Genomic DNA, 26075 nt, shown 5'->3' on the forward strand with positions numbered 1-26075 from the left:
GTGACTAAATATTCAGAAGTTGTTTGTCGCTCCTTCTTCCTAATCTGTCTTTGTCTGGAAGCTCATCTGAAACCTGTCCACCAGGGTGACCCTGCTGGTATTTAAAATACCAGTGGCATAGCTTTCAGAATCACAGCAACTCACAAGCCACCACAGTACGACAAACTGACAGACAAGTGGTGGTTGAGGTGGGTAGGAGAAATTATTTGATAGATTTTGATTCAATGAATATTTGCAAGTAAAAGTGCCAGGTGCTTAGCCAGTGGGTGAAAAGTGTTTCAGTCCTTTAATCTCATGTGTTGGGGGCCAACTTGAGTGAAGAAAGGAAATGTCAGATTTGCCTCTGCAAATATGTATCCTTGGTACTGTTGTTCACTTGCTTGGAGGGGTAGCTCAATTGATTGCTCAGGTAGACCAGTTAACATGAAGACAAGGGTTCAGATTCAAGAGATAAGATGTTCCGCTTCTGAAGTGCCATTGCTTCAAGTGAGGAGCCACCACATAGTAGCATGAGAGAGGTTGAGTCAGTCAACCTGAATGAGAGAGTTTCTTTTGAGATCACAGTGAACTCAAGGGCGTTCCTGTGTTTCTTCTTCTGTCATTTTACTCAGAGATTCTGTATGAAAAAGACAATATTCAAGGGAGGCAGAAATGGGGGTTTGTGGGGGGATAAAAGATAGCCCTGGGTATGGGAAGAGTGTATTTATTTTCTCTTGTTATTCTGCAAGCACCTGAGTGGAGATTGAGGAAATCAACCAGGAAGTAACTTGTTGGGGAGAGAACATGAGCTAGAAGATTGTACCATGTGATGTATGGAAAGTTTCAGGCTGTAGTAGGTTCTTCGCCTATGGTGGTTATTACCTTTCCAATCAATACAAGTGCTGTGTGTTCTTCTTTTCCACCTCTGTAAGAGTACAGTTCCACGGCCAGTTTTCATAACTGCTACAGACAGTCTCCTGGGAATGGCCTCATTCATGCATTCAGACCATACATACGAGGTGTCTTCTGCACCCCAGTCCTGGTGTGGCACAGTGGATTAATTTACTGGACTGCAAAGTTGGTATGAACCATATGGTCGGTAGTTCACACTTACCAGTTGCTTCTTGAAAACCCTGGGTTTCAGGGTTGCTATGGGTCAGAATTGACTTGACGGCACTTAACAACAACACACCAGGATCTGTGTTGGTACTAAGATACTGGGAACTTTTGCCAAGTGTTCCCCTTCTATGCTAGAGACAAAAAAGACAAAATGAAAAAGTAGGCTTTCTTTCATTAAATAATGAGCAACAATCCTTCCTTCTTTCCTTCCTTTTGTACTCCCTGTCTTTGTTCCTTCCTTTCTCCTTCAAAGATAGGTGCCAAAGATAGGTGCTGTAGAAATCCCCAGATCAGTTGCCCATTGAGTTTACTACTTGTACCTTGGAGTGTGCACACACTACCATTTGCTTTGTGAGACTCAGCCTCACATCAACACCAGGGACAGATGACATGCCCCTGACCCTCACCACTGCCCCACACCCCAGCCAGTCCCTGCCCCTTAGTACATTACTGCTTGCTGTTTTCCTCTTCCCTAAGGATAGCTTCTGTGTCTCTCACCTTCAGGTGACATTTTGCTGAATGTGAATGGCATTGAGCTAACAGAGGTCAGCCGGAGTGAAGCCGTTACATTATTGAAAAGCACATCTTCCTCGGTGGTGCTCAAAGTTCTAGAAGTCAAAGAACAGGATCTCCCGGAAGACTGCAATGACCCAGCAGCCCTGGACTCCAACCACAACATGACTCCAGCTGGCGACTGGTCCCCATCCTGGGTCATGTGGCTGGAATTGCCACGGTGAGTCCCAACATGACATCCTTGTGGCAGCATGGAAGGAAACAGTTACATTCCCTGGATCACTTTTATTCTGATTCAGGGCACTAGTATCTTAATGAGACCCAGGCATGGTTGTGGGATTATTTGAAATAATTCTGTCTTCCCTTTTATAACGGAAAATGCATGCTGAATCCTAGTGCAGGAACGAAAACCTAGATGTGGAAATACTGTTAAGCAGTCACGCTAAGAGAGTGCAGGTCTGCCATGGACAGTTGTATGGTTTGTTCATGCACCAAGAAACTCAACTAAGACGGAGAGAAATTCAGCCTGTGATCCATGGTATGGAGCAGAGCCATAGCTCCCAGAGGAAGGTCCCTCTATTCCACTTTGGCTAGGAGCAGCCCTGGCAGCCAGCATGCTTAAGTGCCTGCCGGTTAAAAGCGTTTCTCAGACTCTGTCTCCCCTAGTTCCTACTACTGAAAATTTCTTGTATCAAACTTCAGGAAGTGCCAGGGTTATAATTTTAGTAACATGTTACTAGAGTCAAACAGAGAAGAATTTCACTGTCTCATACAAACACTCCCAGGGAAAGAATCTGCCCTACTAAATCAATCTATGAATAAATTAAATATTGTAATAGTAGATTTATTTGGGCTTGCTCACTGTCATCAGAGCATAAACTATTAACCTTCTTATTCCAAATGTGTGTTTTAAATGGTAAATGTTAGAGTCATGGAAGATTGTTTGCTGGCATGGGTTATATGGATGGAAGCAGGGTATTTGGTTTTAATACTTTTGCTTTTGTTTCAGGGTGGAGATAGATGTCTTCCTGTCTAATTAATTTTTTTTAATTTTTAAAAATATATGCATATAAATATATAAATATATACATGCATGTATATGGTGGTGGTGGTGGTAGTGGTTATATGCCTTGGAGTCACTTCTGGCTCATAACAACCCCGTACAGTGTTTCTGAGGCTGCAAATCTTCATCGGAGCAGAAAGCCTCATCTTTCTCCCAAGGAACCGCTGGTAGTTTCAAACTGCTGACCCTGAGGTTAGCAGCCTGACTCATAACCACTACGCTACCAGAGCTCCTTTATATATATCTAGCTCCGCGGGAGAAAGATGAGGCTTTCTACTCCTGTAAAGATTTACACCCTCGGAAACCCTGTACAGGGTCGCCATGGGTCAGAACCGACTCGACGGCACTTAACAACAACAACAACAACATATCTATATCTATATCTATATCTATATCTATATCTATATCTATCTATCTATCTATCTATCTATCTATCTATCTATCTATGGTCTGAATGCCATCAAAATCCAAGCCCCTAGTTACTGTCACCACCACTCATCTGTCAGTTTGTCATACTGTGGTGGCTTGTGAGTTGCTGTGATTCTGGAAGCTATGCCACCGGTGTTTTAAAGACCAGCAGGGTCACCCGTGGTGGGTAGGTGTATGATAAGCTTCCAGACGAAGACAGACTAGGAAGAAGGAAAGATGAAATACTTCCAAATATTTAGTCACTGAAAACCTAATGAATAGCAGAGAAACACCATCAGATATAGTGCCGGGAAATGAGCCTTTCAGGTTGGAAGGCACTCCAAATGCGACTGGGGAAGAGCTGCCTCCTCAAAGTAGAGTTGATGATGCATATGGAGTAAGCCCTTGGGACCTTGATTTGATCAAATGAAGAGAAACTCAAAATGAAGAGAAACAGCTGTAAACATCCATTAGTAATTAGAACACAGAATGTAAGAAGTATGAATCTAGGAAAATTGAAAATTGTCAAAAATGAAATGGAATGCATAAACATCAATATCTTAGACATTACTGAGCTGAAATGGACTGGTATTGACCATTTTTAATCTGATGTCCACATGGTTTACTATGCTGGGAATGACAAATTGGAGAGGAATGGTGTTCCCCATTCATCATCAAAAAGAACATATCAAGATCTGTCATGAGTCCAGAAACAGAACCCTAGGATCATCAAGAGAGAAAAGCACAAGCAGAATGCAGGACCCTATCCAGAGAAGCACTGGTAACGTAGTGGTTACGAATCGGGCAGCTAACTTCAGGGCCAGCAGTTCGAAACTACCAGCTGTTCCGCGGGAGAAAGATGAGGCTTTCTGCTCCCATAAAGATTTACAGCCTCGGAAACCCTGTACAGGGTCACTGGGAGTCGGAAATGACTCCACGGCACATAACAACAACAACAACAACAACAACAATCCAGAGAAGCAGCAACATCAGAAATGGAGGCAGAAATGGGGACATGGAGAGAGGGAGCAGTTGAGGATTCTAGATTCATGGAAAGAGAGGGACCTAGCAGTCAGGAGGCAGACTTGCAGAATGTGTCCTCTGGTGGTTTAAATTATTATATATTCCTGAGTGTTATAAAAAAGCTAAGAACCAAAATATGACCTTGAATATATCCCACTTGAATTTAGAAATTATCTGAAGAACAGATTTGATACATTAAACATGAAAGACTGAAGACCAGAAAAGTTGTGGGATGACATCAAGAACATAATACATGAAGAAAGCAAAAAGTCATTGACAAGACAAGAAAGAAGGAAAAGGTTAAAATGGATGTCAGAAGAGACACTGAAACTTGCTTTCCTGAGTAAAGATGCTAAAGTAAATGGAAGAAATGATGAGTTACAAGAGCTGAACAGAAAATTTCAAAGATCAGCTCGAGAAGATAAAGCCAAATATTACGGCAAAATGTGCAAAGATCTGGAGTCAGAAAACCAAAAAGGAAGAACATGCTCAGCATTTTCCAAGCTGGGGCAACTGAAGAACACTTAATTGTGCTCATGAGAAACCTGGACCTGGACCAAGAAGCCGTTGTTCGAACAAAACATGGGAACACTGAATGTTTTAAAATTTAAAACAGTGTGAGACGAGGTTGTATTCTTTCACCATACTTGTTCAACCTGTCTGCTGAGCAAATAATCTAAGAAGCTGGGTTCTATGAAGAAAAATGTGGCGTCAGGATTGAAGGAAGACTCATTAACAACCTACGATATGCTGATGATACAACCTTGCTTGCTGAAAGTGAAGAGGACTTGAAACATTCACTGATGAAGATCAAAAAGCACAGCCTTCAGTATGGATTACATCTCAATGTTAAGAAAACAAAAATCCTCACTACTGGACCAATAAACAACATTCTTATCAATGGAGAAAAGATTGAAGTTGTCAAGGACTTCATTCTTCTTGTATCAACACTCATGGAAGCAGCAGTCAAGAGATCAAATGACATATTGCATTAAGCAAATCTGCTGCACAAGACCTTTTAAAACGTGTTGAAGAGCAAAGATGTCAGCTTGAGGACTAAGGTGTGCCTGACCGAAGCCCTGGTATCTTCGATCACCTCATATGCATGTGAAAGCTGAGCAGTGAATAAGGAAGACCATAGAAGAATTGATGCTTTTGAGTTGTGGTGTTGGAAAAGAATATTGTAAGTGCCATGGCCTGCCAAAAGAACCAATAGATCCGTTTTGGAAGAAGTGCAGCCAGAGTGCTCCTTGATGGCCAAACTTCGCCTCTCATACTTTGGACATATTGTCAGGAGGGACAATAAGGTAGAGATACCTTATGATCCAGCAATTCCTTTACTTGGTATTTATCCACAAGAAATATGAGTCATACCCTAGTATCCTAAGTGCCCATCAATGGAAGAATGAATAAACAAACTTCGGTGCATACACACAATGGAATATTATGCTACCCTGAAGAATACAAGGAAGCAGCAAGCCATCGCATAATATGGATGAACCTTGAGGACATTATGCTGAGTGAAATCAGTCAGTCACAAAAGGAGAAATATGGCATAGGACCATTATTGTAAAAGATTATGAAAAAGCACCCACACTAAAAGGGGGATTAAAAAAAATCTTTCTGGTATTCTCTGTTCAGCTAAGATCCATCTAACGTCAGCAGTGGTATCCCTCGTTCCACCTCCATGTCTTAATCCAGTTAGAACCTCTGGCTGTTCCCTATCAATGTACAGTTGCAGCCTTTTTAAAAATTATCTTGAGCAAAATTTTACTTGAACATTAATATTGTCCAATGATTTCTATACTTTGTTAGATCACCTTTCTTTGAAATGGGCACAAATGTGGACCTCTTCTAATCAGATGGCTGGGTAGCTATCTTCCAAATTTTTTGGCATCTGATGAGTGAATGCTTCCAGTGCCTCTTCAGTTTGTCGGAAGATTTCAATTTGTATTCCATCGATTCTTGGATTGTCATTCTTTGCCAATGCCTTCAGGGCACTTTGGACTTCTTCCTTTAGTACCATTGGCTCTTGATCAGGTACAGTGACTCTGCATATTACTTCTATCTTCTTTTGATGCTTTCTGCTTCATTTAATATTTTGCCCAAAGAATGCTTTCAATACTGCAATTTGAGGCTTGAATTTTTCAAATGTTGAGCGTGTTCTTCCCTTTTGGTTTTCTAACTCTATAATTTTGCACATTTTATTACAATATTTGGCTTTCTCTTTTCGAGCTGCCCTTTGAAATTTTCTATTCAGTTCTTTTACCTCCTAATTTCTTCCATTTGCTTTACCATCTCTATACTGGAGAGCAAATTTCATTGTCTCTTCTGACATCCATTTTGTTTTTTTCTATCTACTTGTCTTCTCAATGACCTTTAGCCTTGCTTTTGTATGATGTTCTTGTCATCCCACAACTCTTTTGGTTTTCAGTCATTCATGTCTGGTGCATGAAATCTGTTGTTGAGATGATCTCTAAATTCAGGTGGGATATGTTCAAGGTCATATTTTGGTTCTCGTGGACTTGTTTTCATTTTCTCCAGCTTAGCCTGAACTAAGGTACACCTGACCCAAGCCATGGTATTTTCAATAACCTCATATGCATGAGAAAACTGGACAGTGAATAAGGAAGACCGTAGAAGAATTGATGCCTTTGAGTTATGGTGTTGGAGGAGAATATTGAAAGTGCCATGGGCTGCCAAAAGAACCAACAGATCTTTTCTGGAAGAAGTGCAGCCAGAGTGCTCCTTGGAGGCCAGGATGGCCAAACTTCATCTCTCATACTTCGGACATATTGTCAGGAAGGATCAGTCGCTGAAGGATTTCATGTTTGGTAAGGTGAAGAGTCAGAGAAAAAGAGGAAGACCCCCAGTGAGCTGGATTGGTCCAGTGGCAGCATCAATGGGCTCAAGTGTGGCAATGATAGTGAGGTTGGCCCAGGATCAGGCAGTTTCGTTCTGCTGTGCGTAAGATCGCTATGGGTCAGTACCGACTCAATGGTATCTAACAACAACAACAACAGCCTGAACTTACTTTGAGTAATTGATGGTCTGTTCCACAGTCAGCCTCTGTCTGGTTTTGGCTGATGATATACAGCATTTCCACTGTCTTTATTCACAGATGTAGTCAATTTGATTTCTGTGTATTCCACCTGGTGAGGTCTGTGTGTCTAACTGTCTTTTATGTTGTTTAAAAAGGTATTTGCAATGAAGAAGTTAATTGCTCTTGCAAAATTCGGTCATGCAAATCCCCAGCATCATTTCTATCACCAAGGCCATATTTTCCAACTACTGATTCTTCTTCTTTGGTTCCAGCCTTTGCATTCCAATCATTAGTAATTATCAATACAGCTTGATTGTATGTTTTATCAATTTCAGACTGAAAGAGTTGGTAGAATTCTTCAGTTCCTTCATCACTGGCTTTAGTGGCTGACACGTAAATTTGAATAATAGTAGTATTAACTGGTCTTCCTTATAGTCGTATGGATACTATCGTATCACAGACAGCATTGCACTTCAAGACAGATCTCCATATGTTTTTCCTTATGATGAATGTGACTCTATTCCTCCTGAATTTGTCATACCTGACATAGTAATCCATGTCAGATTCAAAATGGCTAATACCAGTCTATTTTACCTCAGTAATTCCTAGGATTCTGGAATGGTGCTGTGGATGAATGCGCTAGACTGCAAAGTTGGTTTGTACTGCGAGGTCAGTGGTTCAAGCTCACCAACCATTCCTCAGAAACCCTATACAGGGTCACTATGGGTTTAAACTGACTTGACGGCACTTAACAACAACAATGTGTTGTTGTTGTTGTTTTTGTTGTTAGGTGCCATACGAGTCAGTACAACAATGCCTAGGATATCGATATTTATGTGTTCCATTTCATTTTTGACAACTTCTAATTTTCCTAGTCATAATTTGTACATTCCATGTTCTGATTATTAATGAATGTTTGCAGCTGTTTGTTTTTCCTCATTTTGAGTTGTGCCCCATCAGCAAATGAAAATCCCAAAAGCATTACTTCATTGGGGTCATCATGGTCAAATCTATTTTGAGGAGCAAGCTCTTCCCCAGTCATATTTTGAGTGCCTTCCAACCTGAGGAGCTCATATTCCAGGACTATATCTGACAGTATTCTGGCGCTCTTCATCATGTTCCAATATTCAATATTCTGGTGCCATCTGACACTGTTTCACTGCTATTTCTAAGGTTTTCAGTGGCTAATATTTCCAAAGTAGTTCACCGTTCCTTCTTGCGAGTCACCAGGGCTCCTAATCCACAAGTAGAGGGCATAGGATTCCATCATGTTTTTGGGGTACACAATTTTCAAACCATAACAGTGGATCTGATGATCTTAGCTGGACTCGCTCACATATCTAGAGTTTGACTCATTGTTACTAACATCCCACTGAAGAGAATCAGAATATGGAACACTACTAAATTATATGACAAAGGCCATGGACATCAAGGAAGGGTAAAGAATTAGGGCCATAAGGCAATTCTTTTTACCATAATAGGGAGGGATATGTTACTAGTTGTTTTGAATATGTCGCATTTAAGATACCAGTGGAACATCCAAGTTTAGTAAATATGTCTATAGAGTGGCAATTCCCAAAGTTTTGATGGCAAGACTTCTATATGCTCTTAAAAAATTATTGATGATCTCAAAGAGCATTTGCTCATGTGTTATATGAAGTTGTTGTTTGTCAGGTGCCGGCGAGTCGATTCTGACCTATAGCGACCCTTTGAAGTCTTCAAGTCAGATGTACTGAGCACAGCCTTCCACACTTCTAGGCCCCAGACCCTGCTAGTCTATAGACCCCTTAGTTTGAGGATTAAGGTGTGCCTGACGAGTCATGCTATTTTCAATCATCTCACCTGCATGTAAAATTTAGACAATAATAAGGAAGACCATAGAATTGATACATTTGAATTATGGGATTGAAAAGAATATTGAAAGTGCCAGTGACTGCCAGAAAACAAACAAATCTGTCTTGGAAGAATTACAGCTAGAATGCTCTTTAGAAGGCAGGATGGTGAGACTTTGCCTCTCATACTTCAAGCATGTTATCAGAAGAGACCAGTCCCTGGAGAAGGACATCATGCTTGGAGAGCACAGGGTCAGCAATAAAGAGGAAGACTCCAACAAGTTGGCTTGGCACAGTGGCAGCAGTAATGGGCTGTAGTGTAGCAACAGTTGTGAGGATGGCCCAGGACCAGGCAGCATTTTGTTCTGTAGTACATAGTACATAGGGTGGCTTTGAATCAGAACCAACTCGATGGCACCTAACAACAATTATTCCCCTTAATCCCTTCCTGTCTTTACTTCCATCTCAACTCTTTTAGGGCCCATGAGCCATCACACCAAGCTTTTTAAAATCAGTATCTTCCACTTTCTTACTCCATTACCCTCTGGTCTGTCAGCTTGGAAAAATTACAATACCTAATTTATTCAACTGTATGTATTTCCTCCTGGTCTACCTTTAGTAGAGCACTGTTGGACAAAATAATTTACATGCTTTAAATCCGGTCACCACCTCAACGTGGGCCGTTAGTGCTGCCCACATTTTTCATCAGCTCTCATGTCATTCGTTACACCAGCAATTTTCTGTGTACTCCAAGCATCTTAAACCTCCATGTCTTTATCCATCCTATTCAGTACTTCACAAGCTGAAATCCACTAGATTATACCTCCCTTTAGGTTTCTGCCTTCTACCTCCACTCTACCTCTGTCTCTAGACTTTCCTCTTTCTCTCCTGTGCAGCAAATGTGTCTAATGCATTAAGTCCTTTGATTTTTGACTGCTGTTTCCCATGAGTGTTGATTGTAGATCTAAACAAAATGAAGTCTTTGACAACTTCAGTCTTTCTTCATTTATCATGATGTTATTGATTGGTCCAGTTATAAGGACTTTTGTTTTCTTTACATTGAGTTGCAATCCATACTGATGGTCTGTGTTCTTCATTAGTTAGTATTTCAAGTTCTCTTTGTTTCCAGCCAGCAGAGTTGTATCATCTGCATATGCTGTTCTTTTTAAGTGCCATCAAGTTGGTTCCAACTCATAGCAGCCCTGTATGTGGTTTCCAAGGAGTGTCTGGTGGGTTTGAATCGCCGATCTTGTGGTGTGGTTCACGCACAGTCCAGTGCTGATCCTACAGCTCCACAGCAAAACTCCATCCTTTCAATAAGGCAGGTCGTTAATAATGTCTTCCTCTAATCTGAATGTCACATTCTTCTTCATATAATCCAGTTTCTTGGATTATTTGCAGATTGATAAATATGGTGAAAGGATACAACCCTGTCACACACCTTTCCTGATTTTAAACCATTCAATATTCACTTGTTCTGTTCTAACAACTGCCTCTCTGTCTGTGTACAGGTTCATCAGAAGCACAAATGTTTTGGAATGTTCATTCTTCACAATGTTATTTATAGTTTGTCAGGGTCCACATAGTCAAAAGCATTGCATAGTCATTTAAGCACAAGTAAACATCTTTCTGGTATTCTCTGTTTTCAGCCAAGATCCATCTGACATCAGCAATGATATCCCTAGTTACAAGTTCTCTGCTGAATCTGGCTTGAATTTCTGACAGTTCCCTGTCAACGTACTGTTGCAACCATTTTTTAATTATCTTCAGAAAAATTTTACTTGCATATGATATTAATATTGCTCAAAGACTTTTTGCATTCCAGTAGGTTACCTCTCTTTGGAATGGGTAAAATCAGTTGGCCAGGTTACTGTCTTCCAAATTTCTTGGCAAAGATGAGTGTTTCCAGTGCTGCATCAGTTTGTTAGATTTCAATTTGCATTCTGTCAGCTTTTTCCTCAATGCTTCAGTTCTGCTTGGGCTTCTTCCTTCAGTACCATCAGTTCTTGATCATATGCTACCTCTTGAAATGGTTGAGCATCAACCATTTATTTTTGGTATAGTGTCTGTATTCCTTCCATCTTTTGATGCTTTCTGCATCATTCAAGTTTTGCCCATAGAATCCTTCAGTACTACAACCTAAGACTTGAATTTTTTCCTAAGTTCTTTCTTTCATCTTGAGAAAAAATGCTGTGAATGTACTTTCCTTTTGGTCTTCTAACTGCAGGTCTTTCTACATTTCATTATAATACTTGATTTCGTCTTCTTGAGTTGCCCTTTGAAATTTTCTGTTCAGCTCTTTTTACTCCCTCATTTCTTCTATTTGCTTTACTTTCTCTAAGCTCAAGAGCAAGTTTCAGAGTCTCTTTGGACATCCATTTTGGTGTTTTCTTTCTTTCCTGTCTTTTTAGTGACCTTTTTGCTTTCTTCCTGTAGGATGTAAATTGTTACGTGCTGTCAAGTTTCTGACCCATAGCGACCCTGTATAGGGTTTCCAAGGAGTAGCTGGTGAACTTGAACTGCCAACCTTGCAAGTCAAATGGCTTTACAGTCTGGGGCATTAATCCACAGCACCACACCAGGACGCCAGGATGTAAATTGTTGTTGTTAAGTACCAATGTTGTTGTTAAGTACTCCAAAATTCTCCTTTCCAGCATTCCACTGATTCAGACCTCTTACCTTGCCAGATCATTTACTTTATGCTTCCATTCCAAAGGAGTCCTGATAGCATAGTGGGCTGTGAATTGGGTTGCTAACCACAAGGTCAACAGTTTGAATCTACCAGCTGCTCTGTAAGGGAAAGATGAGGCTGTCTGCTCCTGTAGATTTGCAGCCTGGGATATCCTATAATGGGTCACTGTGAGTCAGTCTTGACTCCACTACACACAACCACCACCACTGCCACCCAGTCCAACAGGTCTTACATTCCATCTGGTCCAGAGGCCTACTTTTGGCTGGGTGATTAGGAAAGATCTCTGAAATGATGACATTTACTCCATGACTTACATATCCAGCAGCACCATGTGAAATGCAAACTATGGCAGAACTTCCCAGGTGAACAATGAACACAAAAGCCCTAAGATGGGAACAAGCTTGCACAGTCCATGAAGAGCAAAAAGAACCCGTGAGGAGGAGGGTGGCATGAGAAATCAGAGAAGTATGATGGTAACCAGGTTAGGTGGGGTGAGGACGGACTGGAGAGGGAAGTGGACAAGGCCCTCCAAGAATGGCCAAGTGAAAGGGAAGACCATGACCTTGTAGCAACAGAGCTCCACAGTTCTATTACAAGTTCGTGTCTAGCTCTTTTCATTGAAGAACTTACTAAAGAGACTGGCTCAAAACTTTGAAACTATTAGGGCTCAGTTCTCAAACCAAATTAAGTAGTCATGTGTTGCTTAATATCCATAATACAATCTGTGAAATATTACTTGGATGTTGTACATACACCCCAGATTACAAATGAGTTCTTAAGTCTTTAAGTCAAATGTCAGTTGAAAAAGTTAGGTACAGTTCCCATCTAAAACCAGCCAACTGTCTTAATATATGAGGACATATGGGGGCTTCAAAGTTTGTGGGAAATGCAATGAAAACAATGACATTTTTCCATGAATTTTTTGAAGCCCCCTCATATATAGGGTACCTTTCTATGCACACAAAAAAGTAAACACTTCCAGAGACACTAAAATACCTTTAACATAATTCAGCAATAATGTTCTGAGGCACACCTCAAAATAGTACCTGGTACTACAAACCATTGTATGTGCCTTAACATTGTTTAGTATGGACTGGGGCCACAAGGCAAATGCTGTCAGACAACGCCTGAATGGCTACCCTAGAGCACATGACTGTATTTCCTCTTCAATAGGAAAGCAAAGGTTTAGGAAAAGAACCAGACACCTGTGATGCACTGTGTCTTCTATTGAGAGAAGTCTAATAATTGGAATGTGTATTTAAGTTTGTAGCTTGTTCGTATTAAAATACTCAGTCGATTGGAAATGGTACTTTATGAAACAGTACTTTACTGGTTAAAAGAAAGAAACTTTGACAACTACTTTCAAGGATTGTTCTATCCATCCATAATGCACTTTAAAACATCAAGAGTGGAAAATGTTAAAGATAGATTCTTGATTATGACCTTGGGTAAGAATCAAATTCTCTCCCTCCTTTAACTCCCAAATTGGACACACAGTCCCTCAGGTGGGAATGCAGTGTGCACCAGTGTTTGGAAACATTACCTACTTTGTACAGGAGCAGTAGATGAATCCTTACATAAATAGAATACACTAAACTCCAGCAGGATAAATTTACTGCTAAAATGAAATCTCCAATGTGAAATTTGTTGTTAGTGCCGTCAAGTTGATTCTGACCCATAGCAACCCTTATAGGATTTCCAAGGAGTAGCTGGTAAGCTTGAACCACTGATCTTGAAGTTCAAACCAACTCTGCAGTCCAGTGCATTAATTCACAGTGCCACACCAGAAAAATATGGCAAGCTGTTTTCACTTAACGACTTTGTTACTAAAAGCTATTAGTGAACGCCATCGATTATCGTAAATGATGTGTATGCATGACAATGGGTACAAACCCAAACTGGGCTTACAGTTGAAATCTGAACTACATTTTAAAGTTAGTCACCAAGTAAACTCAGCTTATTTGAAGTAACATATGAAAGTCATGTTCAATTGGCTAGCAGGGTTGGTAACAAACGGAACCAGCTACATCACTTAACAAAACATTTCACAAGACATTTTATTGTATTTTAAAATGCAGTTAATGAATATTTAAGGTACAGTTTTTAAGACAGTCATATCTTGATATTTATCACCATGAAAATTCAAACTTCAGGTTCCTGCACTACCACTATACATAAGGTGGAACAGAGATTTGAGTCAGATCCAGCTCCTGACACAACTTCATCCTAACTGTCTGTACCTTTATACTTAGCCTGAACCTACCTACATTAACACCGCAAGTGCCACTGAATCTAAAGGAACTTTCTTCAATCGAATTTTCTATTTTAGCTGAGGATTCCACTCATTTACAGAAGACCTGTGTGGTCTTTCCTTCAACCATCCGTTTTATTGCTTGCTAACCACTACAGCAAGCTTGTGTTTTCTTCCCAAATATGAATTGCTCTCAAAATCTTTAAATATACACTTTCCATTGACGTCTGCATGCTTTTCTATAAACTATCAAACATGTGGAACTATGTATGAAGGTCAAAATAACCTCCACAAATCTATTAATTAGGGTTAGGTTTAAAGTTTTTCATTGAAGGTTATTTATTGTAATGATTTTTACCGTCATTAAAAATCCACACCCACAAATAAAAATATATCCACAAACATGTTTGAATTTGGTTATCAAAAAGGATTTGTGCATCTCCAACTCTGCAAATACAAACTGAGGCATTAGGGCTTATTTAAACTAAGAATATATGGCCACATAAACAGAACAGACGGTGTCTTTTTGAATTGTTGAGCTATGCAAGAGACAACGGACAGCACAAAGGTCACCAAGCCATGACACAATTTCAAATGAGACCTGAAGTTACTTAGCTTTAAAAAAATAAAACTAATACAAGACAATGGGAGACGAATCACAATTATTAATCACTGAAAGTTAAACTTAACCGAGTAAACTGATTACATTCTATTTCAGATCCTTGTATAACTGTAGAGATGTTGTATTACGAAGAAACACATCTGGAAGTCTGGGCTTCTGCATTGTAGGAGGTTACGAAGAATACAATGGGAACAAACCTTTTTTTATTAAATCCATTGTTGAAGGAACACCAGCATACAATGATGGAAGAATTAGGTAATCATAATGACTATTTAACAACAACAAAAAAATATATCTAAATGTTAGTATTTTGTTTTATATATATAAGAGCTTGGGCCTATTTAAAATGAGGCAATATAATTATATATATATATTTAAAAAAAACAGCTTTGGGAGGAAAAAAAAAATGGATTAGTTTTTTATTCAATGTGGAGAACTCCTCAGTAACCCACAATTTTAAATTTATATTCTGTTCTTTTTTGGGGGGTAAGAAATTGGAAACACATGCTTATAGTATTCAACTTATAAGAAATAATCTTAGCCCCATACTACAACTTCCTATGCTTTTAGCATTCCTTCTAATACAAGCTGAATGAATGGGAGGTGATTGGAGAATTTGAGGAGGGAATAAAACGTTAAGTGCCGTCTAGTCAGTTCTGACCCACAGCAACCCTGTATATGGTTTCCAAGGAGTGACTGGTGAGCTTGAATCGCCCATCTTGTGGTTCAAACCAACCATCAAAATAAACTGGCATTAACTCAGCTATGGATTAACATTAATCATCTATCTTGTTTTGTTTGATTTTAGATGTGGTGATATCCTTCTTGCTGTCAATGGTAGAAGTACATCAGGAATGATACATGCTTGCTTGGCAAGGATGCTCAAAGAACTTAAAGGAAGAATTACTCTCACAATTGTTTCTTGGCCTGGCACTTTTTTATAGAATCAATGGAGTCACAGAAAACTAGAAAATCACTAATAGGGTAATTCAGTTAAACAATGTTATTTATCTTGCCAGTTTTTATATTTAAATGTAAAATGTAAACAGTCATGTCAGGAAAAGTATGATCTCATGAAAGCCAAATACACCTAAGAAAAAGTTTAACTCTCAGAAATGAAGACTACTAATAGTTTTTATTCTATGTGGAGGATTTCATTACTCCACAGCTTTCTGTTTGTATTTTTCTATTCATTAAAAAGCCCTTCAAAAGCTGACATGGTATGTATGGCCCACTGAATTCAAATCATACAATTAAGAAATTGGTAAATGCCAAGGGTCTGCAAAGGGCACATTATGGGCATTTAAAAGAAACAATTTAAAGCCAGAGGATTTTGAAAGTATCTTACTGACAAATGTTCATCAAACAAGAATAAATATTTTTCAAAAATTCTTGCTGTCTTTACTATGTGGTATTCATTTCTACGTTCATTCGCTCAAATACCATGTTACCTTTTACAATCACAGACATCCATCTCCAAAGGGTTACACCACCAAAATGCTCACAGATTATACATTTTCATAGTTTTCACAAGAAATGACTTAAGCGCTTGCTGTTCCATTTCTTTTTCCTCACAATGTAGCCTGATAACTGTACAATTAACTCCACTCAGTGTTCTATCAACAATTCTAGGAAAAAAGCATCAAAGCAGGCCAAAACCAGCTTCACCCTGGATGGACCATACGGGATTATTTCACACAGGTCACCCAAATGCCTTATCGATTAATTTGGATAATTGGATATAAAAGTGCCCCGCCTAGTGTCACCAGAATTCCACAGATAGAACACCAAAAGCCTGCTGTGGAAAAGCTATTATCCAAAACTTATACAGATCCTTTAATGTGCTAATCAAGAGTGCACCGCGATAATGGTAGAGGCCAACTTTCACCTTAAAACACAGAGGTGCCTCTGGATGGCTTTTATAATGTGACTACGTTAAGTAGATTGATCTTTGAATAGCTCATGAAAATCATGCCCAACAAAGAGCCCAGATACTGTGTACATATACAGGTGGTACCCAAGTGGTTTTAGTGTTGAAGAGTTAGCCCTAGGTAACGCTCTAACCTTCCTGCAGAGTGAGTCATTCCCATTATACTTTCTTGGATATGAAGTCATTGCTGTCTTTTTATTTTTTTAAATATTATGAGACAAAGATTTTTAACTTAACATGAAAAATTCACTTTTATTTTGGGAGAGAAAAAAGTTAACTTTTTATACTAACAGAACAAGATTAAAGGTAAATTTCTTAAACATTATCCAGAAAAATAACAAGATTTATAGACTCTACTTCTGGCACTAAATATGCACAGAAGGCCCAAAGCAGGCCTATTCTGCAGGGGCCGCTTCGGTGTTCTCCTGTTCAGGGGCAGGCTCACTACCGGCTTCTTTTCCTTCTTTGCTTCTTTTAGACTTTTTGTGCTTGTGTCTCCTGTGACTGTCTCCTTCTTCACTTTCATGGCGACGTCTACTGTTGCTGAAAAAAAAACACAAAGGTGTAGGTTCTGTTTCAAACTGTGTAGGGATCTAAGAGGTTCAAAACAAAACAAAACAAAACAAAACCCAATATACTGTGTCTAAGTGAATTCTTAAATTATTAGGCTAGGTCTTAAATAATTTAAGTAATTCTGTTTCTCACAAACATTTTGGGTAGGGACTGTTTTTTTCTATCTCTTATATTTACATCACAAGCTGATCTTCAGCAATACAGTAAACTCTCTACATCTCCATTATCTGTATTAATTCTGAAAGTATAATAAATTAAAAACTGAAAAGCTAAACTAAAACAGGGAATGGCTTACAGGTATTAATCCTTTTCCTTTTTTTTTTGAGATACAAGGAAGACTAGTTCAGATGCCTAAACTCCTCCCAATGAGATAATATGCTATATCAACATATTATTTTTTTTATTCCATGCTAATTTTGGTTTAGGGTTTTAAATGTAGAAGTCTCATTAGTTTTAAGAAATCTTTGTTGAAACCAACCATGTATTCTGGCAGGAACACATACGTTCTTCTGGAGATTTGAAAGTCTTTGTTTCTATCTCATGATGTCAAATCTCAGCTTCAAACTGAATTACTATTTTATTAAAAAAAAGAAAACACACACAAACCTTCGAGATGACTTGTGTCTGGTTTCCTCTTTCTCTCTGTGCCGTCTTTCTCTGTGCCGTTCTTCTTTCTCACGGCTTGCTCTATGGCGCTCATACCCTCTTTCAGCGTATTCTCTGTATCTATATCTCTCTTCATCACTGAAATCGGAATAGAAACACGTTTTCTTGACAACTGGACTGTGAAAGGTAGGTTATATTTGAAAGAAAATAAATTCGTGGTGCAGTTCAGAAACCATGAAATTCAAACTTCATTGACTTAACCAATTACCAGGTATGTGGTCAAGGACAAGACAGTTCTCAGTAAGTTCTCTTCAACTAAAAGATATGAATACTAGTTTTCATATTAAGAGGGACTATTTGAAGATTCGATAACTACTCATATTCAGCAGAGTAAAACACTGAGCACAGAGCTGGTATTTTTATTCCTAACTTAAAAAACAAGCTAGGTTCTAGAGACAAAACAAACAAGTATGACATAGCCCCCTGCCTGCCTTTAGGCACACAGTATCAACAACAAGCTATCAAGTTTATGTAAAGCACACAACTAAAGAAGTAAAAACAGAAGGAACAGAGGAAAACATGCAAGGGGAAAATTACATTATGTTTTCATTCTACTTTTCCACAAAATTTTGAAGTTCCCTTGTATTACGCCTTTAAACCGTCCCAATGTGAAGGAGCTCTGGTAGCGTAGTGGTTACGAACTGGACTGCGAACCTCAAGGTCAGTAGTTTGAAACTACCAGCTATTCTGAAGGAGAAAGATGAGGCTTTCTGCTTCCGTAAAGATTTCCAGCCTTGGAAACCCTGTACAGGGTCGCTATGAGTTGGAACCGACTCCACGGCACATAACAACAACAACAATGTGAAGATGAAAAACTCCAAGTTAAACTGAAGAACTAATGGTATAAGGATTTTTTAAAATAGAGCTATATTTGTAATAAGCTATGTATGAAATAAAACAGGCACTGTTTATTTCAAGGCATTATCAAGGGAGGGCTACGATTTGATAACATTTGACTATGTCCTGGTATGGCACTGTGGGTTAATGTGCTGGACTGCAAAGTCAGTTTGAACCACAAGGTTTGGTGGTTCAAGTTCACCAGCTACTCCTTGGAAAGCCTATAGAGGGATGTTTGGTCAGAAGTGACTCAACAGCACTTAGGAATAACCATTTGATAAAGAACTAAAGCAAAGGATTCTTTTCCAAGGAATTGCTTAAGATTTTATGAATTGTTGTTAGTTTTGAAAACCTGACAGGATTCACTACATTCTATAAAGTTCTATAAATGAAGTGACGAATGATAATAAGTCATCATACTAACTAACTGTCTTAGGGTACTTAGTATGTATGAGGGGCTGTTCTAAGTATATACATATATTATCTCACAGGTTACTCTTATTTAAAAGGACTGCTATACTTCTTGCCTTATAAAAAGTTAAACCACTTTTCATGTATTCGGATGACATTTTTCTCATTAAAAGACAATACACAGCACTTGAATGGAAAGAATAATCTTAACAAACTCTTAGACATAAATAGAGATTAAAACCAGTTATTATCATCAACCTTAAATACAAATTTGTATCTAGTCAAAGTAGACATAAAACCAGCACTTGGCATTTGACCACTTCGAAAACCAATCTCTACTCGTTTTTCTGACACCTGAGGATACATCTATTCCACTTCTGTCCTAGACTTCATGTCTAATCCATTAATCAGTTTAATACATGTGAACAGATTTCCCCAATCATAAACAAGACATAGCACTGACTGTTTTGTTCACCAACTTGCCTTCCTCCACAGAGTTCCCAATCTCTAGAAATGGAATCTTCAAGTTCCAATACAAAACCTGATTCATTAAACTTAGGCTATCTCTTTGGTCAATAAAACTGAGAAAGGCAAGAAAAGATTGCATCTGCTTGGCAGTGCTACAGAGTTGCTGAATGCTCATATGCACAGGGGTTCAGCTCTATCACCATTTGAGAAACAAATGGCCCTGTCCACATAGCTTTTCAGAAAAGCATTTTACTCAATTATCTAACCTCAGAATTGACACATGACTGAAAAACAGTTTAAATTTCAAATACCTCATTCTTTATATCTTTACATTCCTTACACTTTGTATTTCCCACTGGACTTGACATTAAGATCACAGGCTTCCAATAAACAACTGCAAAAGCACAGTAAATTTCTGTGATTGAAGTAATACAAAGCTAATGTGAACAGCTTTAAATAGGCAAGTATAAATTGCACTTCATCATCAGATGGTGGGTAGAATTACACAAACTAGGACTGGCGACTTGAGGACGAGGGTGGTCTGTGTTTCTTTAGAACTGCCCTCCTTTCATATTCCTTGACTGACATTCCTCTCCTCATCTTTCTCTCAAGCCTTCAAGTCTTGCATGTCATTTTATTTTTAAAGCATTGAAGAAGTCAACTCTTTCTACAACCTAACATCAGTAAACTCTCTCACTTAGAATGAATACAAAATATCTGTGCTAGAGTTTTTGGTTTCTGGATACATGCTTAATTTTAAAACAAAACTCACTACCATAGAGTCAATTCTAACTCATAGTTACCCTATAGGACAGAGTAGAACTGCTCCCTACGGTTGTCAACACTATAAAATCTTCACGGGAGCAGTCTCGCCATCTTACCATGGAACAACTGGGAGGTATGAACTGCTAAACCTCATGGTTAGCAGGCCAACATTTATATGTTAAGGAATCTAAATGGGAGATAGAATCCTGTGCAAGCATATGCCATATAATATAATGAGTCAATCAAACTGTGGTCTCCAAGAACTACTATAATGAATATATAATGGATCAACACAAGCATAATGATTCAATAATGCTATGCTTAATTAGCCACACCAAACTGTTGACCAATGATTGTTATTATTGCCTGTGATACACTATGTTTTTGAAACGTTTTATTCAACAACAAGAAGAATAAAAAAATGCAGTGTAGAATACAGGTAGAATAGGCTCAGGATCAGATCCTGATTTTGCCACTTACTGAATGTGTAATCCTAAGGTTAAGTTCCTTCACCTCTCACTCAGTTTTCTCATCTGTAAAATGGACAACAATCCTTCGGCGATCACATTTATAAAATGCCTGGTACAAGAATAGGCATGCAAACAGCCACTGCCACACAGGGCCACTGTCTTCAGTGAGTTCAACAATTAATTGTTCAGAAGCAGAACTTTTTGTAAAGGTGCCTGACTTTGTAATAATTACTATGCATCTGAAGAATAAACCAGTACCATGAAGAAGGAATAGTGGTAACTCTTCTAAAAAAGAAGAGTCTTATACTGACTCAAACTAGATTAACACACAAAAACAATTAAGGTCAATTATCTCATAATTTGTCATTTGTAACGCTTTCTTCCCCTCTCACTCTAAAATCAACTCTTGTTAGCTTTGGTACCGTGGGATTTTGAAGGTAGCCATATGGTAGGAAGCTTACTACAGATGGTGAATGGTTTAGTCCCCCTCCCCCCACAAAATATAAAGGCCTCTTCTTCCATCCCCTCTTTCTGATATGCAGCAGCAGCACAAACATTTCCCTAGGCCTGGAAATCATTAGAGCTCATTTCAAACACCCTAGAATCACTAGCCTTTTTTTCTGGCCCAAAATTAAACTGCCTAAAAAACAGATGTTGAAAATGGTCTGCAATTTTCAAAAACAATGACCCTGTAATTTGTAACACAACACACACTACACACACATGCCATACTGCTATAATGTCAGTCTTCAGAAAAAAAAGTCCAGCCTTTTCTTACACTTCATTTGGATTTTTCAGGTGATGTTTTATTCTTGGGATAATTCAGAGCAACACAAATTCCTCCACCTTATCACCTCTTTGGCCTTAAACTTTCAGTCAGATTTAGGTACGCATGAATTCCTGCTGCCCCACAGTGCAACAGCCTCAACACCAAACTTGGTTTAACTATTAACATGAATGTTTAGTTTCAATGTAAGTAGCATTGGGGCAAGTGTGTTTTATTAAACAGAAGAAACAGAACTTAGACTCAAATGTACAAATGTAAACTTTTATGCAAAGAAAACTTAAAATTTCTAGCAAAGCGATTCATTTTGGTCTTTTCTCTTATCAGTTTAGAACTGATGTCCTTATTTGTGAACACCTGCATTCTAGATATTGTAGTAGTATCAAATGTATACCTTTGGTATCTGTTAGAAATCATTTTTCTAAAAAGTAATGCCTTTGAATATAACAAAATCATGCATTAAATAAACAGTTAAAGTAAACAGGTAAATGTCATATCACACAAATACACACAATGTACATTGACACATACACACCTAAATACATGTATGCATGTATCAATAAAAATTTTAAGTTACGAATTGGGCTGCAAACCTTAAGGTCAGCGGTTCGAAACTACCAGCCATTCTGCGGGAGAAAGATGAGGCTTTCTACTCCTCCCATAAAGATTTACACCCTCGGAAACCCTGTACAGGGTCGCTATGGGTCGGTACCGACTCGACGGCACTTAACAACAACAACAACAACAATGTAAGTCAAATATTAGGAGCCATAGGAAAGAAAAAGTATTAGTTAAGTCCTCCTTGGTTTCTCCTTGCACCGTCTCTTTAGGCAAAATTTTAAGCTACCAAGGAGCATTAACTAGGTTAATAATAATACAATAGTTAAATCTGTAAGGAAATTGTGTGACTATTTCTATATTCTCAGCACATAATACTGAGCATGGTACATGAAAGGCAATCAGAAAATATTGTTTAATCAAAAAGAAGGTTTTTTTTAGTGAGGGGTGCGTAGTGGTTATGAATCGGGCTGCGAACCTTAAGGTCAGCGGTTTGAAACTACCAGCCGCTCCACGGGAGAAAGATGAGGCTTTCTACTCCCGTAAAGATTTATACCCTTGGAAACCCTGCACAGGGTCGCTATGGGTTGGAACAGACTCGATGGCACTTAACAACAACAACAACAATTGAGAAAGAAGATAAGAGATTTTTGGCAACCTAGCTGATCCGCGGGAGAAAGATGAGGCTTTCTACTCCCGTAAGGATTTACACCCTCGGAAACCCTGTACAGGGTCGCTATGGGTCGGACCCGACTCGATGGCACTTAACAACAACAACAACAACAAGCTTTAACACTAGAAATAACTTTTAGTAATATTGCAAGCACATCATTAGTAGGCAGTATATCTTTACCATTGACTTGCTGATGCTTCCGCTTCACCAGACAAGTCAAGGCCTAGCTCACAGAACCCCTAGGAAGCGTTTCAGTTGAGAAGTCTATGATTAGAGGGCCAAGGCCCCAAGAACAAGCCCTGCCAGATATCGAGCACATGACTACATCCTGATGATATGATGCTTTATTTCATGTAGCAAGTGAGAAAACCTGTTCATATACCTTAGCATTTATAGGTCTCACCTACAAAAACTGCTGGTATAAAACAATCATCTTCAATTTATTTATTCAATTTGTGTGAGCATGTTAATAAGATGCCCAATTTAATGAAAATGAAAATGACTATGTGTATTCATTTTAAAGTCTGTCTAGTACTAAAAGTCTATTAACAGTTTTCAAAACTATTTATTTTTCTATTGTCTTCATCCTTCTGCCCTGAAACATGTAAGTCATTAATTCATTTACACATCCTTCATAACCCAGTCTATAAAGTACTGAAGATACAAAACTGAAAAATGGTGGCTGATGCCCTTTAAAGAGTAAGTCCAGACTACTTAGAGAGCAGATAAAGAAGAGAATTCTGTCCATACGGTTCAGAAAAGCTCACAGAGCTGAGAAGTAAGCTAGCTGGGCCTTGAAAGGTAACAGCAGTTTATAAGGCAGAAAAGGGCAGAGCGACTAGAACAAAACAAGTAGGAAACTATGGGAGGTGTTGTGAATAACAACCACTTCATTGTGGCTGGAACATAAGGTATATTGGCTTGGGAAGGAATTCAGGTTAGAATGGAAAAGTATGCTGAGGCCAGACTGTAGAGAGACTTGTGTATCATAAAAATATTTTTGAAATTTATTCTTTACGCCAGCTGTACATGTTACTACGTTAGCAGTGGATGAGTTCTTCTAATGGCAATGAAAGTTTTGGGGAATCAAATTTGATCCTCCGTTTCCATATTTGTTTCTTTCCTAAATCGTAACTGCGTAATGCTACAGTTGCAGGTACATTGGGCCAGTTCTTCAGCTGACTTCTCTTCTCACAATGGCCTCTCTCCCTTACAAAAGAAAGGCATTCCTCTCAAGGGTCTTACTGTAGCATGTGGTTCAGGACATAAAAACCAACACACTAAAAAAAAAAGATTTAACTTAAAACATTACTATCAGTGAGACCCACTTTGTTCATGGCTTTGTAAAACTTCTATGGGGGTTTGTGTCTTCACCTGTATTATAGATCTTGTACTTAATAAAGTTGTGGGCATGAAATGAAGTAATTTGGTTTCAATCCTGGGATGTTTAAGTTCAGGTATGTTGTTGAATAATATTGTGGGAGTTATAATTCATTTTCACTAAAGACCTTCCTTACTTGCTTCTTTCCCTAAACCAGTGAAAACAATTAATTAAAATGCATCCTTATGAAGGCAGCACTTCATATTAGGCTATGTGACCATTCTGTCTATCTTACAATGAGATGGGAAACACAGACTAACTCAATTATCTGAACATAAATATCAAACTCAATTTTGTTTCTGACAGAAGTGAGTGATTCGGCTGCCGGGCTTGACAATGCGAACTGTCTTTTACCAATTAAATGACATGATGGCTAATTTCCATAAATAGAATAAGGGCAATCAAGCTTTGAATGAAAAATATTTGAGACCTATAAGGTAAAAATGCTTCATTTAAAAATGCCCATCAATGGAAGAATGGAGAAAAAAACTTTGGTGTGTACACACTATGGAATACTATGCATCAGTGAAGAGTAACAATGAATCATTAACATCGATGAACTTGAAAGACATTATGCTGAGTGAAATCACTAAAGGACAAATATTGTATGAGTCCACTATCGTAAAAACTTAAGAAAAGGTTTTCATTTTTAAAGAAACATTCTTTGATGAATACACCACGGGTGGGATAAAGGGTGATGGGAGGTCTGCAAGGGTTAAAGTGGATGGAGGTAAATAGTGACATATATACAATTTTATAACAGTGCTCTGTGTGTAGACACATGGAAAGAGACACAGGTGGAATGGGTATTGGAGAAAGTGTGGGGTATGTGTGTATATATATATATGTATATATACTTATTTATATATCCCATAAATACATAGGAGTTTGAAGAGAATATCTGTACAAGGGTAACAACAGTGACGACGCAGGACAATGGTTGTTGGAATGGAAGAGATTGCAATCACCAAGAGGAAGCAAAGTATATGGTTTGTTGATTGTGAAACTGATGATCTGTTCTGTAAACCTTCACTCAATTCACAATAAAAAGCTAAAAACAACAACAACAACAAACAAACAATCAATAGTATTTTGATAAAAACCCTTTTGGTGTTCTTCTAAGAAATTGGAGAAAAAAAAAATTAAAGGCTTTACTGAGTAACAAATACTTTTGCAAATCTAGGACTTTTAAAAAATTAGGTTATAAATGAGAGGCGTAACAAAACTTCACTCTTATCTACATATTTATTTGAATGACTCTCGATGTTTACATCTATAAAATAAAAACGAAAAGTCTAGTTAACATTAAACCCTGTTTTATAATAGTCATTCGTGAAGATGTATATTAATTCAAGGTAGAGGAAAGCTGCTCCATCACACAGAGATACATTTCCATCCATTTGTTAAATTATTAATATTAGCAATACATTTGTGTTTGTTTGCTAAGAATCAGCAATTCGGTTCTGACCCATAGCGTTTCTGAGGAGCAGCTGGTGAGTCTGAACTGCCCACCTTGTGGTTCGCAGTCCAGTGCTGATTCACAGTGCCACGTCGTAAGTCCATATTTATATTTAAATATTAATAATGATAAAATCAGTATAAGAATTTCTAAACATTGAGTTTTATAATCACAAGTCTTTTAAAACAAGTTGGTTGCAGATAAAACTGATACCACAAAAACAAAACTGAACCTACTGCCACTGAGTTGATTCTGACTCATAACAATGCCATAGAGGGTTTCCTGTTAGTCTTTATGAGAAAAAGCAGCTTCATCTTTCTACTACAGAGGCTGCTGGGTTTGAACTGCTAACCTTTAGGTTATCAGCCCACTGACTAACGCAATGAACCAACGATTGGTTGGTTCCTTACGATTGACAGGATAATAAACTAAAAAACTGTATCAAGAATAAAAATGTTTCGAGAACAAACAAGATGGCGGATCGGGTGGACATATAACAGAGAGCTCCGCCAACAACAACACAGAATACCCGACCAAGCAGGCTCAGGGGATGGT

At 38.4% G+C, this 26075-nt stretch overlaps 2 protein-coding genes across 3 annotated transcripts in view; one reads left to right on the forward strand and one right to left on the reverse strand.

Annotated features, from left to right (window-relative positions):
• LNX1 (ligand of numb-protein X 1, E3 ubiquitin protein ligase) overlaps positions 1-15489 on the forward strand; it is a 155563-nt gene extending 140074 nt beyond the window's left edge. For both annotated transcript variants that reach the window (XM_006868062.1, XM_006868063.1), the window contains exons 8-10: positions 1603-1831; positions 14642-14800; positions 15354-15489. In XM_006868062.1, coding sequence (XP_006868124.1) covers positions 1603-1831; positions 14642-14800; positions 15354-15489 — 524 coding nt within the window. The remainder of the gene's footprint in view (positions 1-1602; positions 1832-14641; positions 14801-15353) is intronic.
• Positions 15490-16653: 1164 nt separating this feature from the next.
• The window catches only part of FIP1L1 (factor interacting with PAPOLA and CPSF1), a 127480-nt gene continuing 118058 nt past the window's right edge, over positions 16654-26075 (reverse strand). Inside the window, 2 exon segments of the mRNA XM_006868064.1 lie at positions 16654-17018; positions 17655-17792. Of these exon segments, the coding sequence (XP_006868126.1) occupies positions 16871-17018; positions 17655-17792 (286 nt within the window). The 3' untranslated portion in view covers positions 16654-16870.

Source organism: Chrysochloris asiatica, unplaced genomic scaffold, assembly GCF_000296735.1.
Source record: "Chrysochloris asiatica unplaced genomic scaffold, ChrAsi1.0 scaffold00115, whole genome shotgun sequence".
NCBI lineage: Eukaryota > Metazoa > Chordata > Mammalia > Afrosoricida > Chrysochloridae > Chrysochloris > Chrysochloris asiatica.